Here is an 18,166-nt window from a genome sequence, read left to right on the forward strand (position 1 = left end):
GATTGTTATTTCCTTTATCTGGGATGAATTATAAGCACACTTCCCAGGAAAAGCCTAGTAATGTTTGGTATCTTCATAGGAACAACAGAACCAAAGATGAGTCTTGGAGGTGCAGTTGTGTGGCCTGTTACAATGGTTAACGCATGCAGCTGAGGCTGAACTGTCTGATGGTGGAGTGTCTTCAGGGACTGTTCTGAAGGAACGCTTCCACGGGGCATATGGTATGTGGTGGAATGCCTTCTTGCTATAGTGGCAACTATATAGACCCTGCTATGGGTAATAAGGCATGCAATTGAGGCTGAGGAGAAGTGTCCGTGACGGGGGATTCCAGAGTGGACATCTTTATGTGATGCAGAATGGCGTGACCTTTGATAACTGGGGTGTGCCCCAAAAGTGGCTAATGGGCTAAAGGATGTATTGAAATCCCTGAAAACAGCACACTTGGGGTGAGGGTATGAGCATACTCTGGCAGCGATGTCATGGCCTCTGCTGTGCTGAGGCTGAGCTGTCTGCCTGGAAAGAGCTTGGCTGCACAGAGAAGTCACAGTAGGAAAGGGGCATGAAGATGCTGTGCTCTGCCTCAGCTTCTAGGGTTTGTCAGTAAATGTGGAAAGGAGAGAGGACAGAGGTGGGAGGAGACCCCGATGTCAGATAATGTATGTGTGTAGAAGCCCGTTCTCTTCCTCCACAGTGAGTTCCAGGACTAAAACTCAGGCTGCCAAGCCGTGGCAAGCATTTTTAGCTATCAACAGCCCACATCTACCTTTTAACACAGAGAAAGGAAATATCCAGAGCTCAGTTTTAGTAGTAATATTAAGAGCTACACTATTCAGAATCTGACCAGCACATCTGGGTATTTAAAAGAAGGGGTTTCTAGGCTAAGGTTGGTTGTTACCAAGATGACGAACTTTATCTTGCATATAAACTCCAGGAACTAGCTCTGCAGGTTTATGTGACATAGTAGCAGAGAACAGTACTCCAGCATGGCAGGCGTAAAGTCTGGCGATTGAAAGCCAACACAGAGTTATATTTGTGAATAAGAAATGCCTTACTCATAGGAAGGAATGAAATGTGTCTGTAGCAGGTGTCGTGGGATGATCGCCAAACTCTGTTGGGTGAGAAAGTGAAATGAACAAGCATGTGTTTCATATGCTGACATTTGTAGTCCCCTACTGAATAAAAGAAGTCATGTGTTTAAAACATACGTACCTGTATGGACAAGGAGAAAATATAGAACAAACCACATGAAGCCCATATCAGTGTCTGGTACTGAGGCAGAGGGTCGGATGCTAAGCAGAACAACTCGATGCGAATCAAATCTCCTTTTTTCTATTGGAATTATTTAGCATGTGCACATACGTATACATATATTTGTATCTCTTTCAAGGAAAAAGCAAGATTGGTTTTAAAGGTGAGGGGAAAATAAAGGTACTTGTGGTCTCAAATTACATGTGGTTATCTCAGTGAGTGTAATAGCATGACTGCATTTACCATATTTTCCTTGTGCTTTCTTGCTCTTTAAAGACCTGAAACTGTGTTATTTCTACAATCGTGAAAGTAAGCGCCATGAAACATCCTGAAATATAATGAGGTGGAACCAGCTCTGCCTTAGAAGACAGTATCGAAAAACATGTCTTCCATACACACATCTTTCAAGATACATGTCCATAAGTAAAAATCATTTATAAAGAAAGGCAAGAAAAACAGCAAAGGAAATTCAGATTAGAATTGTTTTAAAAACCTCCTAAAGTTTTTCAGATGAGACAAGGTTCTATTTTTAGTAGTCACAAGGACAACATGTTACCTCAGGTGTCATTGTGACAGCAACTTCTAATGCTCCCATCATCAAAAGAACTTGGTGACATCAGCAGGAAGAGAAGGGGCAGCAACGGGAGGGATCACTCAGTACCTGACTCGGGGTTTTGTTTTGTTTTTTTTTCTACCATTCCTCTTTACATTATCAAAACTAAAGGTAAAGTGACTCTAAAGAAAGAAGGGCACGAGGTTTTAGGTCATCAAGGTGAAGTCATAGCTGCCTCTGATTTCCAAGTATGGGCCTAAGAACTATATTATACAGAAAAGTTGTTGGCAGAGGTTTCTGTCCTGCCCGGTTCCCACAGTAGTTCAGTCCCAAAGAAACACACAGAGGTTTACATTAATTATAAACTGGTTTGCCTAGTAGCTGAGGCTTCTTATTAATTACTTCTTACCTCTTAAACTAGCCCATTATTCTTGTCTATGTTAGCCACGTGGCTTGGTACCTTTATCTGTGAGGCATGCTCATATTGCTTCCTCTGTGGCTGGGTCACAACTGCAGACTGACTTCCCTCTTCCCAGAATTCTTGTTGCCCTGCCTCTACTTCCTGCCTGGTCACCCCGCATATACTTCCTGCCTGGCTACCAGCCAATTAGCGTTTACTTAAAATACAAGTGACAGGGTACAGATCATGTCCCACAGCACTCCCCTCCCCCGTTTTTTAAACAAGAACTCTGAATTGAATCTCCTTTGTTTAGCTTTTCTACTGACCATTCTCCATAACAAACAATAGGTGGTATATCAATGTATTCCTTACTTTGGAGAATAATGTCTTTAAGGCTCAGAGATAGGAAGTCACTTGGCTAAATGAGCCTCAGTCTTACTTCACAGAAACTTTGTCCCAACTGACCTTGAATTTAAATAGTGACCATTCCACATGGCTGTTGGCATGTCGAGCTGTGCCCAGGATTGTGGTATCTACAAAAGAACTTTCCAACAGGGATGTAAGTCATGTTTGTCACCCTGAATATTTGAGGGGATACATTATAAAGAGGTGAAAACAAACAGATAAAACTTTAGTCAAATATTTTCTTCAACCCATGTTTCCAAAATTTCATTTCAACTGTGAGTAATATTAAAAAAAATTAAAATATCCTAAATCCCTGCCCTTTCCAAGGTCTCTGTACAGCCCTGGCTATCCTGGTGCGTACTATGCAGCCCAACCAGGCTGGCCTCAGACTCACAAGACCTTCCAGCTCTGCATCCCAAGTGTTTAAAGGTGTGTGCACACTATGCCCTGCACCGTTTTCTTGTTCACACCCTACCTCTTAGACTATGAGTGAGTCACACACTCACTGCTCGTGTGCCTGGTGGCTGCTGCGTTAAAAGCTACACACCTAAAACTCTTTGTTATCAAATAAATGGTCAAAAAATTAAGCCTTTGTGTTGCTCCAGTGTCGAAAGGCAGACCTGCTCCAGAAGGATGCCTGCCAAAGTCCAGTTTGTGCACACCGGCAGTGCACACTCAGTGCATTGGTGAGGGCTCAGTGCCTTTATTTAGACGTTCCCTGCTTATGAGGACATACCTGGGAGACAGCGAATATATTGTGAGGTGATTAGTTCTGAGGTCTTTGAGCCTATTTTTGGCTTTATTATCTTTGTGATGTGCTTTGTTTGACAGTAGAGCAGTCAGGAATCAGACACTGAAGTTGGTGGCCAAATTTCTACAAATCTCCTTGTTGGAAGACACTAAAGAAACTTGGTTTTTTGTTTTTTGTAACCTTTAACTGAAATCTCTTTTTCATCTCTTTTTTTTGTTCTTTATTTTTTAGGAGGGAATGAATTGTAAAAGAGAAATGCTGTCACTAATCTTGCTTGCTTTATTGCTGGTGTTATCTAAGTACCACCCCAGGTAAACATGAAACCCTGGTACATCTCAGCCATCAATGAATGACATAGCTGGCCTAAAACGCTGTGCTTTTACCCAGAGACGGTCAAGCACTCTCCAATTTAACTTTAAGAGAAATCAGTTTTTCTTTGGTGAACATATACATGAATTCTTCCATAATTTTTCAACTTTCAAGAGTATTGATCAACACCAGACCATGGTAGCACATGACTTTAATGCCAGCACTCAGGAGGCAGAGGCAGGTAGATCTCTGTGAGTTCAAAGCCAGCCTGATCTACAGTGTGAGTTCCAGGACAGCAAGGCTACACAGAGAAACCCTGTTTCTAAAAACCAAAGAGAAAGAAAGAGACAGAGAGAGAGGGAGAGAGAAAAAAAAAGAAGAGAGAGAGAAAGAGAGAAAGAGAGAGAGAAAGAGAGAGAGAGAAAGAAAGAAAGAAAGAAAGAAAGAAAGAAAGAAAGAAAGAAAGAAAGAAAGAAAAGAGAGAAAAAGAAAGAGAGAAAGAAAGAGAGAAAAGTACCAAGTTCTTGGTGCTAGGCAGGCTTTGTTCCAGCAGTAACCACAGTACCTTACAGTCTCTTGTCTTACGGGAGTGTTACAGTCTAGGTCATGGGGTACTGTGTACTGGGTAATAATGCCATGAAGAGATGAGGCAATGAAGGGGCCTTTAGGAGCTCTGTCTGTTAAATTTTATTTTGTTTCATGTGTATGTGTGAGTGTCTGCACACAGTGGCATGGGAGGCCTGAAGAAAGATCTAGATCCCCTTGCCACAGGAGTTACAGCAGCTTGTGAGCCACCAGGTCCTGGAAAGTGCCCCTAACTGCTGAGCCGGCTCTCATACTTTACTCTCAAGGCGCTCGCTTACTGAAACATCCTCTGTGGTGGGCATGGTGGCACACGCCTTTAATCCCAGCACTCAGGAGGCAGTGGCAGGCAGATCTCTGTGAGTCTGAGGCCAGCCTGGTCTACAAAGCAAGTTCCAGGACAGCCAGGGCCACACAGGAAAAACCCTGTCTTGAAAGGCAAAAAAAGAAAAGCAAACACAAACCTACATACTCTGTTAACTTTACATTGGCTTGGAATGCAGTTCAGTCTCTGCGTCTCTGTGAGTCTGCCTCCTCGTCCATTACACAGAAGCCTCTTACAGGGGCTGCTAGTTTAAATATTTTAAGAAAAAAAAAATCAAAGTTCCGATCATTGTGAATAAGACTACAATAGCAGCCTGCTAGAGATACAAGGTCATAAGAGAGAAATGTGATAACATCCCCTCACACAGAAGAACGTAAATTCACATCTCCTCCGTACCTACTGTCCCTAGTTTAAGGGACACAGTGATACCAAAGGCTGTCTGAAAAGCAGCTGCATCGGGGAGGGATGTCTTTAAAGTCAACCCTGTTGCTTTGGCACCCTAAGCTCCTTTCATTTGCCCTCCAGAGTTATGGTTAAGATACAGTGAGAGTTGGGGCATTGGTGGATGGAGAGAGGGTGGCGGGGGGGGGGGGGTGACAGAATACACCTCTCAGAGAGTGGAGTTTGTTGAGAAGAGGGTATTGGGAGTGGAGAGGAGGGAGGGAGAGACACAGGGACAGAGAGGGAGAGACCTTGGTGGGAAGAGAGAGCTCATGAGTGGGCGGAGCTTGTCTCTTAAAGGGATCTTTGCACCTGTGTACAAATTAAGACCTGCTTGCCACACAGACTGTGCCAGGTCCCCAAGGGATGCCAGGATACTAACAGTTATTGTATTTTAATGAAGGAGATCACAGCCAGGCATCTAGTCTTAATGTTATCTTTTTAAAGACAATACTGGCCCACAAGTTGCTAGCATGCCTGCATTTGCTACAGATTTCATTTCTGTAACCTTAAGTCTGGCATAGAGTGCGTGTTTAATGTGTACAATCAGATGGTAGGAGGAATTTCAAATATAGAGTTTTTTTTGCCATTTTCATTCTTTATAGGCATTTTTTCCAATTTAAAACTGATTTGGCTTTTTTTTTTTTCTTAAAGAATAAAGGATCACCTGCAGAAGATGTATGTCTGCTGGTAAGTGTCTGTCTGCAACTAATCTAAGAACGGTGGAGGGAAAAGCAGATCCTAGCGGAGATGCTACACAGAGAAGAGCGGCTTTGCCACAGATGTAAATATAAGCAGCCCTGTCCAGGCGAGCATTTGCCTTGGCCTTCTTTAGAAGGTTACAGCATCCTGCTTGCTTCCCACCATTCACAACCACCGTGTAGGAGTCCACGACTGGGAAGTCAACTCTCACAAGGGTGGTTCCATTTTTTTAACCTGGCAGGTTCTTTGCATATATATCAAGGCTTGCAGTTTTGTGTTTTTCTGAGATCCCTGTGTGTGCAAAAGTGTCTGTGTCTAAATGTATTTCCTGTGCTTTCTCTTCGTTGGTTTTCCTTCTGTCTGCTTGTCTTGTGCTATTCCGATTTGTTTGTTTCTGTTTTATCTTGTTATTATTGCTTAGGGGCCTGTTTGTTTTCTAAACAGAGACAAAAAAAGGGTGCGAACCCAGATGGGAGGGGACGTGGGGAGGAACTCAGAACATACTGTATGGGGGGAAATCTACTTACCTTTTTGGGGTGTTTTTGGTTGGTTTGTTTGGTTGGTTGGTTGGCTTTGGTTTTCCAAACAGGGTTTCTCCATGTGGCCTTAGCTATCTTGGAACTCGCTCTGTAGACCAGGGTGGACTTGAGCTCAGAGATCTGCCTCCCTCTGCCTCTCAAGTGCTGAGATTGAAAATGTGCACCACCACTACCCAGCCTAAAATCTATTTTCAATAAAAGAAAAATAGAAAAAGCAATCTCAAGACCATGTTGCTTTAAAATATATTTAGTTAACTTGATATAAATACAAAACAAAACAAAAACAAAACCAGACTTTCCTGTCAGTACACATTTTGCTAAATTTAGGCAAATCTAATGTGGATGTTGGAAGAGTGCCTGGGAAATTATATGCTGAAATATCTCTGGCTAAAGACGATTCCGAAAATAACAGGATGCCCTCTTTATGATCTTCCACTTTATTTCAAAGTAACTCTGGCTCACAGGCAGTCTCCTAGAAATCATGTGGACCTTTCACCTGACCTTTCACCTGACCTTTGACCTGACTTTCATCCCATGAGTGCCAGTGTCACAGCCACAGGACTGTACTCAAATTCTGGAAATCGGCACTAAGAAAAGGTGCATATACAGTTCCGCCTTTCTATCACCTACAGAGATTCGCCCACCACCTCTCTCCCATCACCACGAATCTCCTGCTCCAGAGCCTGCTTAGCCCTGGTCCCACTGTAATCATTTTCCATCTCCAACATTCTGTCACTCTGAGAGTTTTATGTAGGAGCCCGCTCCTACAAAATCTGCTAGGGTTCCTGGAAAGAGCATCCTTGAGCCCAGAGGAAAGTCAGGGGAAAGAAACAAAAGACAGGATAGAATCGGGAGGTCATCTGGTCATGCTGAGGCAGCCAACAGCCCCGAGTTTGTTTCAGAACTTGCTTATATAGAAAAGCAGAACAAAGCACATCACAGACGGTCAGTCAGTTTCTAACCACAAGACCATTCCTGCCCTTGAGCGAGCAGCCTCCTCTCCAACATGTGCCTGCTGCTCGGAAGCAGCCTCACTTTCTATCTTGATGTTCCTGAGGTTTGTCGTCAGCGGTATACTGTCTACTAGATAGAGTGTTCTTTTCCCACGGGCTACATCAGAAGTCTCTCACAGCCCTCAAGGTTATTGGAAAAAAGTAGAGCAAATCAAGCTTGAACTCAGAGTCAGAGTCAGAAATGACTCCAGATGGAAACTGAGTCACACGTGAGCTCCCACAGTTTTTATAAATAGAATCATAAAAGATATGATATACTGATAAAAGCTTCTGTCACCCAGCATGGTGCCTTTGAAATCCAAGTGGGCTGTGTAGCCAGTAGTCTACACCTGTTGACTGATACATATTTAATACATGAACACATCAAAGTTTATCAGAGACATTTTAATTAACTAGCTTTTTTTCATATGTAACTTGGAAAATATTGTGTCATTTCCTCTTGGCCTCTGTGGTTCCTAATGAGAAAATCACTTCCTTAATTTTTTTCATCGCTAGGTGAAGGGTCATTTCTCTCTGGTTTCTTTCAAGATATTTTTCTTTAGGTTTTCAGTTCAATTAGATTCTTAAATCTGTTTCTCTTTTGCCATACTTGGGGAGATTTCAGTCTTTTTTTTTTTTTAAATTACTATTCCTATGATGAAACACCGTGTTTTATGACTTTTTAAAAATGCCTGGAGGTCGGCAGCAGTAGGCAGGCAGCGGGCTCTGGGGAGTAGCCAGTCCCAGACAGAGATGGCTGCGAGTTCCTGCAAAATCCCCAGCGGGGTAGTCCCACCCGGTCCACTTTCTCAGCAGCGAGCGGCTGAGCAGGCTGGTCCTGTCATGCGGGCGGGTGTGAGCAGGCGACAGGTAGAAGGAAGGCTCACGGGCAGACACATCATACAGAATAGAATTGGATATTTATTACTTAGAAGAGAGAGAGAGTGTGGGGGAAGAAGGAGAAGAGAAGAGAAGAGGAAAGAGTTAGAGAAGGGCCCGAGAGAGACACTCGCAAGCCAAGAGGGACAGAGAAAATCTAAGACGGCGGGAGGAGGGCAGGGGTCGCCGGGAGTGGGCGTGGCTTGTCTCTTAAAGAGCCGAAAACCATAACACTGTGACCAAAAGCAACTTGAAGAGGTAAGGGTTTATTTGGCTCACACTTCCACATTACTGTTCATCCCTGAAGGAAGTCAGGACAGGAACTCAAGCAGGGCAGGAACCTGGAGGAGCATATGCAGAGGCGACTGAGGGGAGATACTTACTAGCCCCACCCCCCCCACCCCCCCACCCCCCACCCCCCCCCACCCCCCACCCCCCCCCCCACCCCCACCCCCCCCACCCCCACCCCCCGGCGCGCGGGGCTTGCTCAGCCAGCTTTCTTATAGAAAGCAGGGCCACAGCCCAAGGATGGCGCCACCCACAGTGGGCTGGGCCCTCCCACTTCAATCACTAATTAAGAAACACTTCAATCATTAATTAAGAAAATGCCTGATCTTATGGAGGCATTTTATTAACTGGGCTTCCTCCTCTCAGATGGTTCTAGCCTGTGTCAAGTTGACGAAAACTGTCCAGCATGCACTGTTTTGGTTCCTTCTCCCTCTTCTCTCCTTTTGAGACTCCAGTCACACAAGTGTTGCCTTTTGCTATGGCCTGCTCCATCTCTTCACATTTCTCTTTTGCTTTTAGTTTTTGTCTCTGTTGTTCAAACTGAGTGGTTTCTATTACCCTGACTTACAATTTGCTGGGTCTTTTTTCTGTCCTCTTCACCCTGCTGCTGAGCCCACCCTGTTACTGAGCCCACCCTTTGAGCTATTTCTACCCCTCTCCTGCTGCTGAGCCCTCCCACTGGGTTGTTTCTACCCCTCTCCTGCTGCTGAGCCCTCCCATTGAGTTGTCTCTACCCCCACCCTGCAGCTGAGCCTACCCATTGAGTTGGCTCTAACCCCACCCTGCAGCTGAGCCCTCCTATTGAGTGGTTTCTATCCCCACCCTGCAGCTGAGCCTACCCACTGAGTTACCTCCATTTGATGCTATTGATCAGATTTTCTATTTGTTTCTTTGCACCAAACTGAGCTTGTCACATCAGAGAACTGACCCCTGAAGCGAGTCCTCTCTTTGTACCTAGGAATGATCATTTGGAAGAACCTCAGCTCTCAGCCTGGTTTAATCCAAAGTAAGAACAAAACAGTAATGAAATTCAATTTGAAGAAAATGCTATTCTGTTATCAAACTGTAGGTACTCTAAACACTAGAACCAAGTCTCATTTGTTTCTAAGACATTTTACTTTTAAGATTTTTTTATCTGTTTATAGTCTACTTTTCAAAAATAATGCAGTTAAGGAAGTTGTCATATTCAATCTGGCTTAACATTCCTGGTATTATTAGAGAGAAAACATCTTGAGGTACAACCAAAAGATGCCAACATTGACTCCTCTAAATTTTAATTTATTGTTCCCATAATTAGCAAATTAATTATATAAATAAGCAAATTTCAACGTGACATTCCATATATATATATAGTTTTGCTAGTGTCAATTCTCCCTGCTACCCTCATTTGGCATTTACACTCTGGGGAGACCATTATTCTCTTATAACGACTGTGTAATGTTATGCTTATATAGTATAAACATGTTTATAAATGTTTGTAATGCATTTATACATTTCACTGACATTCTTTGGTATTTGCCATCTAGGAGCTATTATATGCCAACAAAAATCCGTGTGTGTGTGTGTGTGTATGAGAGACAGAGAGAGAGAGAGAGAGAGAGAGAGAGAGAGAGAGAGAGAGAGGAGTGTGGATTTCTCACATGGAGTCACTCACTGTTTTAAAAGCTCAGAGCCTGGGAAGTTGGTTCTATGCAGTTAAGTGGATGCTGCATACGTGTGAGGACCAGTGTTTGGCTCTCCAGCATTTGCATAAATATCGGGTGTGTATGGTAACTAGCCTGTTGCCCCTGTGCTCAAAAAGTGAAGATGGGATCCCTGGAGAAAGCTGGCTAGCTAATCACCTAATTGGTGAGCTCTGAACTCAAGAGATAGACTCAATACATAAGGTGGAAGTAGCTGAGGAAGACACCCTTGTCAATCTCTAGCCTCTATATGCACATGCACAGACGTACACCTACATACGTGTAAACATGCATACACATCACACACATACGAAAACAAGAATAAGAACAGCTAAGTAGGGACTGGAGTGACGTCCCAGCATTATCAGTGCTTCTTGTTCTTGCAGAGGCCTGGGATGGAGCCCCAGCACCTAATGCTGCTCACAGCCACATGTAACTCCAGTTCCAGGGACCCATGCCCTTTTTTAGGGTATTAAGCATGCATGTGTTACTCACATATACATGTAGACAAAACACTCACACTTAGAAAATAAAATAAGTAACTAAAGGATATAAAGTTAAATTTTGATTTGAGTTACTCAATGACACTGAATTAGTATACCTTTTATTTTCCAATCTATAGTGGGTAGAATGGGTAAATACTAGCAATGTTTTACTTAATTTATATATTTACTTAACATTAGTTTTATAATATCAAATATTTCATTCTTGACTGTGTCCACACCCAGGCCTAGAGGAGCAAGGGGAGGAGACCAGGGATTGCCAGAGCTGTAGAAGAGGAGCTGTCCCAAGCAGTAATCACAGGGGGATATGGCTGTCCGAGAAAACTGGAAGATAGGGAACCTGACCTTTCACCCTTCCTGCCTTCTGGTCCTTCATTGGTCCTCTCATTTGTAGAACCTACTAGAAGTCCCAGATCAAAGGACTCTGGGTAAAACAATCTCCTCCCAGAGCAGAGAAGGGATGAGGATGGATAAAAACCACAGTACATGGAAAACAGCTAGCACAACCCTGTCCCCCTACAAACTGGTGCTGTTTCTCTTGTATGAAAAAGTTCACGTCCCCAGACAGGATAAACATAAAGTCCCATCAACTGCATCATTTCAAACTGATGACAATACAGTCACATTAGCCATCACCAGTACTCATCCTACAAAACAGCAGAGAAAGAGGAGAAAATAAAATAATTTACAAAGTAAATCACTGCGACAGTCCTATCACAGCAGCCATTAGGGAGACGGATAATAAACAGAAGCAGATGACAATCAGGCTTCCTCATCCTCTCCTGACAGTTGCTGCTCACTGTCCTGACGCCTCCTCTTGTGGCGACCCTGAGGCCCTCGGTGGTGCAGCCGTGTTGAGGTGCCACAGTTGCCCATGGAATCATCACTCATTATTGGAAATGAGAAGAGTAGAGAGAATCCCAGTAAAGTTTTCTGTGTTCTGTGGACGGCACTTATCCTTGCTGTCATTTTTGCAGTATTTCCTTGGTAATGAGAATTATTTGTCCAGTTGGGATATTAATGATATTTTTACCTTTTAATTCAACACTTAAGAAAACTTGAAAGACCTGTAAGTGGTTTTATGGGACCAGGTCTTTATTCCCTGAAGAAGGGATTCCTTCCTTGTGAACTAGGATTTCCCAACCCATGGAATCTAAGATCATAAAGTGCTACAAACATAGAGAGTCCCACATTTTATAAATGAATTACTTACATAATCAAGAGGCAGATGCTTTCCTATACCACCTGCCCATAAGGACTGTGTACTTCAGCTGTGGGAAACATGGCATCTGAAAGAATGGCTCACCCATCGAGAGCACTCTAGGGGTAATACCTCAGCCTCAGAGCGAATTAGCTCTCAGCTTGCACTGAACGGAAGACTTCTGTGGACTCTCCCACTCTCTGGTAGGCTAGCTACTTCTGGACAGACAGACAGACACAGTAAGGACAGAGGTTGTGATGGGAATGAGCCAACCATCACCACACTTCCCTATAAAATTCACTGCCTTTCAGTTAGGCGATGTGTATGACATTGGACACTCAGTGCCCGCCTCGTTGTCCTCACTAGGGGGTGGCCACACTGTTTAGCCAAGCATTATCTCCATTCCTGTGACTGGGGCCACTCTGTGCACACATTCACTAAGGCAGCACCAGGGTTGACTAGCGCAGGTGTCGATGGCATGCAGAGGACTGTTGTGTTGGTCACAAGCCACCAAGCCTCCTTGGAACAGCACAGCTCTGGTCAGCATCCCCTCTCAAAGTTTTGTATTTAAGGACTCTTAAATATGAAAGTTTCACCTTTTCCTCTTTGTTTTATGCTTTGTTGAGCAATGTCATCTTTTAAAATGTTAAGACATCATTTTAATTGTGTGTGTGTGTGTGTGTGTGTACATGTGAGTGTGTATGCTTGCAGAAGAATAGAAGACCTGTTGGATCCTCTGGAGATGGAGTTACAGGCAATCCTCAGCAGCTCCACATGGGTTCCAGTTACTGAATTTGCAGGAGCAGGACACACTCTCAGCCCCTGAATTTGTGTGTGTGTATGCGCGCGCGTGTACGCACACACGCTCATAGGTAGGCATGTGCCTGTAGGCTAGTCAACCCTGGTGCTACTTTAGTGAATGTGTGCACAGAGTGGCCCCAGCCACAGGAATGGAGAGACACTGGAGGTCCTCCTTTATTGCCATCCACCTTTTTGAGACAGGCTCTCTCACTGAACTTGGCTAGGTTGGCTAGCCCTTCCACCCTCAGGGTCCTCCTGATTCTCACCTCACTGCTGGGTAAAGGCATGCACCACAACGCCCAGCTTAAAACCCACACGCACACACCACATGAGTTTGCCTGCATGAGTTTGTGTATGTGCGTGGAACTGGAGCTACAAATGATTGGGAGCTTCCATATGTGTGTGCTGGGAACTCATTCAGTGTCCTCTGCAAGAGCAGCGCTACTGAGCCGTCCCTTCAGTTGGTGTCCAATGCAGGACCTCGTGTTTGTACCGCAAGACTTTCCCACTGAGCTACCGCTCATGCTAAGGATGGGTCTTTAAAAGACTCTTTCCCTTTCATTCTGGCTAATAATAATAATAATAATAATAATAATAATGTGTTTTATTGAGAAAAACAATAATCTTGAAATCTTTTCATCTTCTCAAATGGGTTATATTTATATATAACTATATAAATAAATACTTAAGTTAAAGAATCTTTAAAATAGTAGTGGTATACTTTGGAAGTGCTGTGGTAGAACTCTTGCCTGGTATGCATGAAGTCCTGGGTTTAAACACCAATACCAGAAAACAAAATGAGATGAAACCAAAGATAAAACAAAACCACAATGGGCATGTGTAACCCATGTCCAGTACAGATTTTATCTGCATAGATGTCATACTTAACTTATGTCTCATCACTGTGATAAAAATGCCCTCAATCAGTTTTTTATTTGTTTTGCTTTGTTGTTCAACAGAATCTCATGTAGCCCACACTGACCTCGAACTCACCATGTAGCTGAGGATGAGCCTGAACTCCTGATCCCCTTGCCTCGGTGATCTAACCCAAGCACATTCTAGGCAAGTACTCTACCAAACTGAACCACCTCAGTAGGTTAGTTTTAAAGCATATTTTCAAGTTTGATCTGAATATAAGTGTATGCCTATAAATTTTTGGTATCAGGAGACTTAAAATAACTCTATAAATAAATGCATAAGTTAAAATATTCTTAAAATAGTAGTGGTGTCCTTTTAAAGAATTTTTTGTTATGGGATTTTTGTAACTATTATTAATACGCGAGTAAGGATTGCCAGATTGTATCTTTGGGTAGATGTAGATTTGTACTTAAATTTACAACCACGTTTTGTATTCATTGCCTTCTAAGATGTGTGTCTTAATGTGCTTTAATTTAGCGTCTTGGCTTCAGCAGGCTTTTTTTATTACTACAAATGCTTTTCTCTTGGTTCCAGTAGTCTCATTTTCTTCTCTATTGCATCTGTGCGCCTAAACCATAAAGGAAAACTTGGAAAGGGAATAGGGAAAAGCGTGCTTGTGTGTGCACATATTTTTGCATGTGTGTACTTGTGTATGCAGGTGCATACAGAAGACAGAGATTGGTACTGAATTGTCTTCTTGTAATTGTTTTTTGCTTTTGTTTTTTTAACTCTTTGAGGGCCCAAATAAATACACAGAGAGACTTACTCTTACTTATGAATGCCTGACCTTAGCTTGGCTTGTTTCTGTGCTGTGTAACAGTTTCTAGCCAGCTTTTCTAACTTAAATTATCCTGTTTCTTTTTAACTACATTTTGCCCCTGGGCTTTTTACCTTTCTTTATTCTGTACACCTTTCTTTCCTTCTCACTCTGTGACTGCCTATGTGGCTGTGTGACCCCTGATGTTCTCCTCTCCTTCTCCTTTTCTCACTCCTCCCTCTTCTCTCGAGCCTAGATTTTTTTTTCCTCCTATATTCTCTCTGCACACCAGCCCTGCCTATTTCTTTCTTCTGCCTAGATATTGGCCATTCAGCTCTTTATTAGATGAATCAGGTGTTTTAGGCAGGCAAAGTAACACAGCTTCACAGAGTTAAACAAATGCAACGTAAAAGAATGTAACACATCCTTGCATCATTAAACAGATGTTCCACAGCATAAACAAATGTAACACATCCTTGCATCATTAAACAGATGTTCCACAGCATAAACAAATGTAACACAACTTCAACTAACATTCCACAACACCTTCTTCAGGCTGTTTCTACTTTATTTTATTTGACAGTTTCTCACTGAACATGGGAGTCAATGAGGGCGAGGCTGGGTGACCAGTGAGAACTAAGGATCCGCCTGTGCCTACCTCTAGGTGTGCACCACTAAGGATCCGCCTGTGCCTACCTCTGAGTGTGCACCATGCCCAGATTTTTGGACATAGGTTCTAGGGACCCACATCCAGGTCCTCATGCTTTCATGGCACCTCCCTGAGCCATCTCCCCAGTTCCACAGGGGAAACACTAGGCCTTCCTGGGGGAAGCAAAGGGGAAAATAGGAGGTAAAACATAGTAAGTGCTTTACAAGCATTCGCTATTATCACCCTCATAATTTCAGATGGGATCTTTGTTCTTTTTTGTTCAACAGAAAACGTCCTGACGTTATAGCAACAACTGGTTGGCTCACTCCGGTCATATGGGAAGGAACTTACAATAGACAAGTTCTAGACAAGTATTATAAGAGACTGAACATCACCGTAGGCTTGGCTGTCCTCGCTACTGGAAAGTATGCACTACTGGTATTTGCCCTCTACATTGTGGAGAAATAAGGATGAGCAGCCACGGACTGTCCCTATCTTAAGCACTACTTCCTGTGAACCTGTCATTACTTCTGGCTACCCTGTGTAGCTGTGAATAGTGGGTTGTTGTTGCTGCTGTCTCTTCCCCATTAGCAACTCTCTTTCCTTTTCCTTCTCAGGTTCCCAAGCTTACTATATTTTCTTTCACTAACCAATACAGCTGAAGGTACAGGGACAACCTCTCTCTCTTTATCTTCTGGTGAACTACAATGAAATTGTCTTTCTCTTCATTTTCATAGCTTTACAAGACAGTACCTGAGACACTTCCTAAAATCTGCTGATAAGTACTTCATGGTTGGCTACAACGTTATTTTTTACATCTCGACTGATAACACCTACGATATACCGTACATAGAGCTGGGTCCTCTTCGGTCATTTAAAACATTGAGGCTTCCTGATGAAGATTGCAATCAGGACCATACTTTCCGAAACATGAAGAACATGAGAAATAAAATCATACAGGACATCCAATATGAGGTCAACTTTCTCTTCACTATGGCTGTGAACCAAATCTTCAAAAAAGATTTTGGAGTTGAAACTCTGGGCAAATCTGTAGCTCAACTCCATTCATGGTGGTATTTTAGAAACCCCAGAGATTTCCCATATGAGAGAAGAGTTACATCAGCAGCTTTCATCCCCTTTGGGGAGGGAGACTTCTATTACCACGGTGCCATCATTGGTGGCACACCCAACAATGTTTTAGCTTTCATTAAAGAGTATCTAAAGGGAATTACAGACGACCGCACAAATAAACTTGACAGCACATATGAAAGCCACCTAAATAAATATTTTTTAATCAATAAACCCACTAGGGTGTTATCACCAGAGTACAACTGGAATCCAAAACTTAAAACTCCACCTCAAATCAAGCGCATTAAGATAGCATGGCGACCATGAATTACTTGATGTTGTGTCATAGGGTCTATGAATTCACAAGTAAATAACAGGGATTCTTCAAATATAAAACTTGGGACACTTATAAAAAATGTATAATCTTCCAGAATAAATTATCTGTCTTTGAAATTATAATTCTATTTCATCTGAGTAAAAATAAATGGATAAGTATTACTTACATGATGTAATGTTTTATATATGTGCTATAAGAACCGTGAGAATCATTTTTGGTGGTATAGACTTTTTTATGAAAAAATAGATTTTTTTAATGAAAAAATCCTACACATATCAAATAGATACACATAAAAGAACCTTACTATTCATCACTTTGCTTGTCTTGTTGCTGCTGTTGCTGTTGTTGCTATGTGTATTCCTTATGGCTGATCTCTCCTTGGTCGGTATTCAGTCTGCCTAGGGTTGAGTAAATGCAGGTGAACTGAAGACATCCTACCATAGATCTTGCTTCTATTGCTAGTGATTCTGAGTTTGTTTTTTGAAATTTTTGTATATTATTCTATGTATATGGATGTCTTGCCTGCGTGTACGTCTGTGTGCTATGTGCCTACCTAATGCCTTCTGAGGCCAGAAGGCTTCGGGTTCCCTGGAACTACTTAAGGGTCAGTGGTGAGCCACCATGTGGGTGCTGGGAACCGAAACTGGGTCCTCTGACAGAGTGGTAAGTGCTCTAACCACTGAGCCATCTTCAGCCTGGATTCATGGTTTCTAAAGATATAAAAGTGTGATAGAATAAACTTTACATGGTCCCCAAGGAGCCTATAGTCTAACAAAGCACATAAGGTCATCCAAGAATATTTCTTTCACAAGTTTAAAACTTTGAAAAAATTAAAAAAAAGACATGATTCAAATGTAGTGACTCAGGAAGGGAGGAAGCCATCTCTAGGGGCAGTGCCGTCACCTTGAGTATAGCTGTAGGCGTGGGCAGTGCTGTCGCGGTGCGGCTGTAGGCGTGGGCAGTGCCGCCATCTTGACTGGGTTGCGGTGCGGCTGTAGACGTAGTGAGACACTATCTCACTACACTTACAAGAACTGAAGATTATATTGGGTCCGAGGGCTGTACAATGATCAGGGGATAGACCACCAAAGTCTATGAAACCAGAAGCAAGCTTTATTGCGGAAAAAGAAAGAAAAAAGTCACAATGGGCACACAAAGCTTATCAGCTACAGCTGTGACCACAGCCAGAGGACGGGTTTCTGTAGCTGTGGCAATGAGGGTTGGAGCTGGGCCTCCTCTTATAGTAAAATCAAGCACCAGGTGTGGGCCAAAGAGCTTTCACATCCCTGAGGTCAGGCTTACAGTCACATTGCATTTTAAGTTTTACAACTTTTGGTTGAAGGACATTAGACTGTTAACTTAGCGTGTTTGCGAAAGCCTGTGGCTGACACAGGCGCTTTCCACTGTTCCTGAAAGAATGCAAGGCAGACAGTAGAGTCACATAGGGGAGAGTTAAAAATTAAGGGAAACAAGCAGAGGGTCCCATAGAGACAACAGTTAGGAGCTAACCTTTGTCTGCCGGACCTGCCTGGCTGGGAAGCTGGGAGGCGGGAGACAGTTGTTAAAAGTTTACCTCTGTCCACATGGCTGCCAGGATGCCTGCTCTTAAGGCAGAAAGTGTTTGTTAAAGGTTAACAGTGGTTGTCAACTTTATTTATTTATTTTTCTCCCAAAATGTGTTTGGGCTTACAACTTTATATTTCTATGTTCCTGGACTGGGTCCTTTATTTCAATATTCTATTTCTGGACTCTTCATTTACGGTGGGTTATTTGTATCTCCTTTTATGAGAGAGAAGCGGGGGATTTTCTGGTATTCTTTAAATAGGACTGTTAATG

The 18,166-nt window shown here is 42.9% G+C and overlaps 1 protein-coding gene across 1 annotated transcript; it reads left to right on the plus strand.

Moving 5' to 3' along the window:
- The first annotated feature begins 71 nt into the window (after positions 1-71).
- LOC125399008 (N-acetyllactosaminide alpha-1,3-galactosyltransferase-like 1) lies at positions 72-16,495 on the plus strand. The gene is made up of 6 exons (XM_048432241.3): positions 72-221; positions 3,589-3,668; positions 5,669-5,704; positions 9,373-9,420; positions 15,213-15,350; positions 15,663-16,495. Exons 1-6 carry the CDS (start codon positions 219-221, stop codon positions 16,318-16,320), a joined length of 963 nt encoding a protein of 320 aa, XP_048288198.3. The 5' UTR covers positions 72-218; the 3' UTR covers positions 16,321-16,495.
- The last annotated feature ends 1,671 nt before the right edge of the window (positions 16,496-18,166 follow it).

This window comes from Myodes glareolus, chromosome 21 (assembly GCF_982192425.1).
Source record: "Myodes glareolus chromosome 21, mMyoGla1.1, whole genome shotgun sequence".
In the NCBI taxonomy this organism is placed as follows: Eukaryota; Metazoa; Chordata; class Mammalia; order Rodentia; family Cricetidae; genus Myodes; species Myodes glareolus.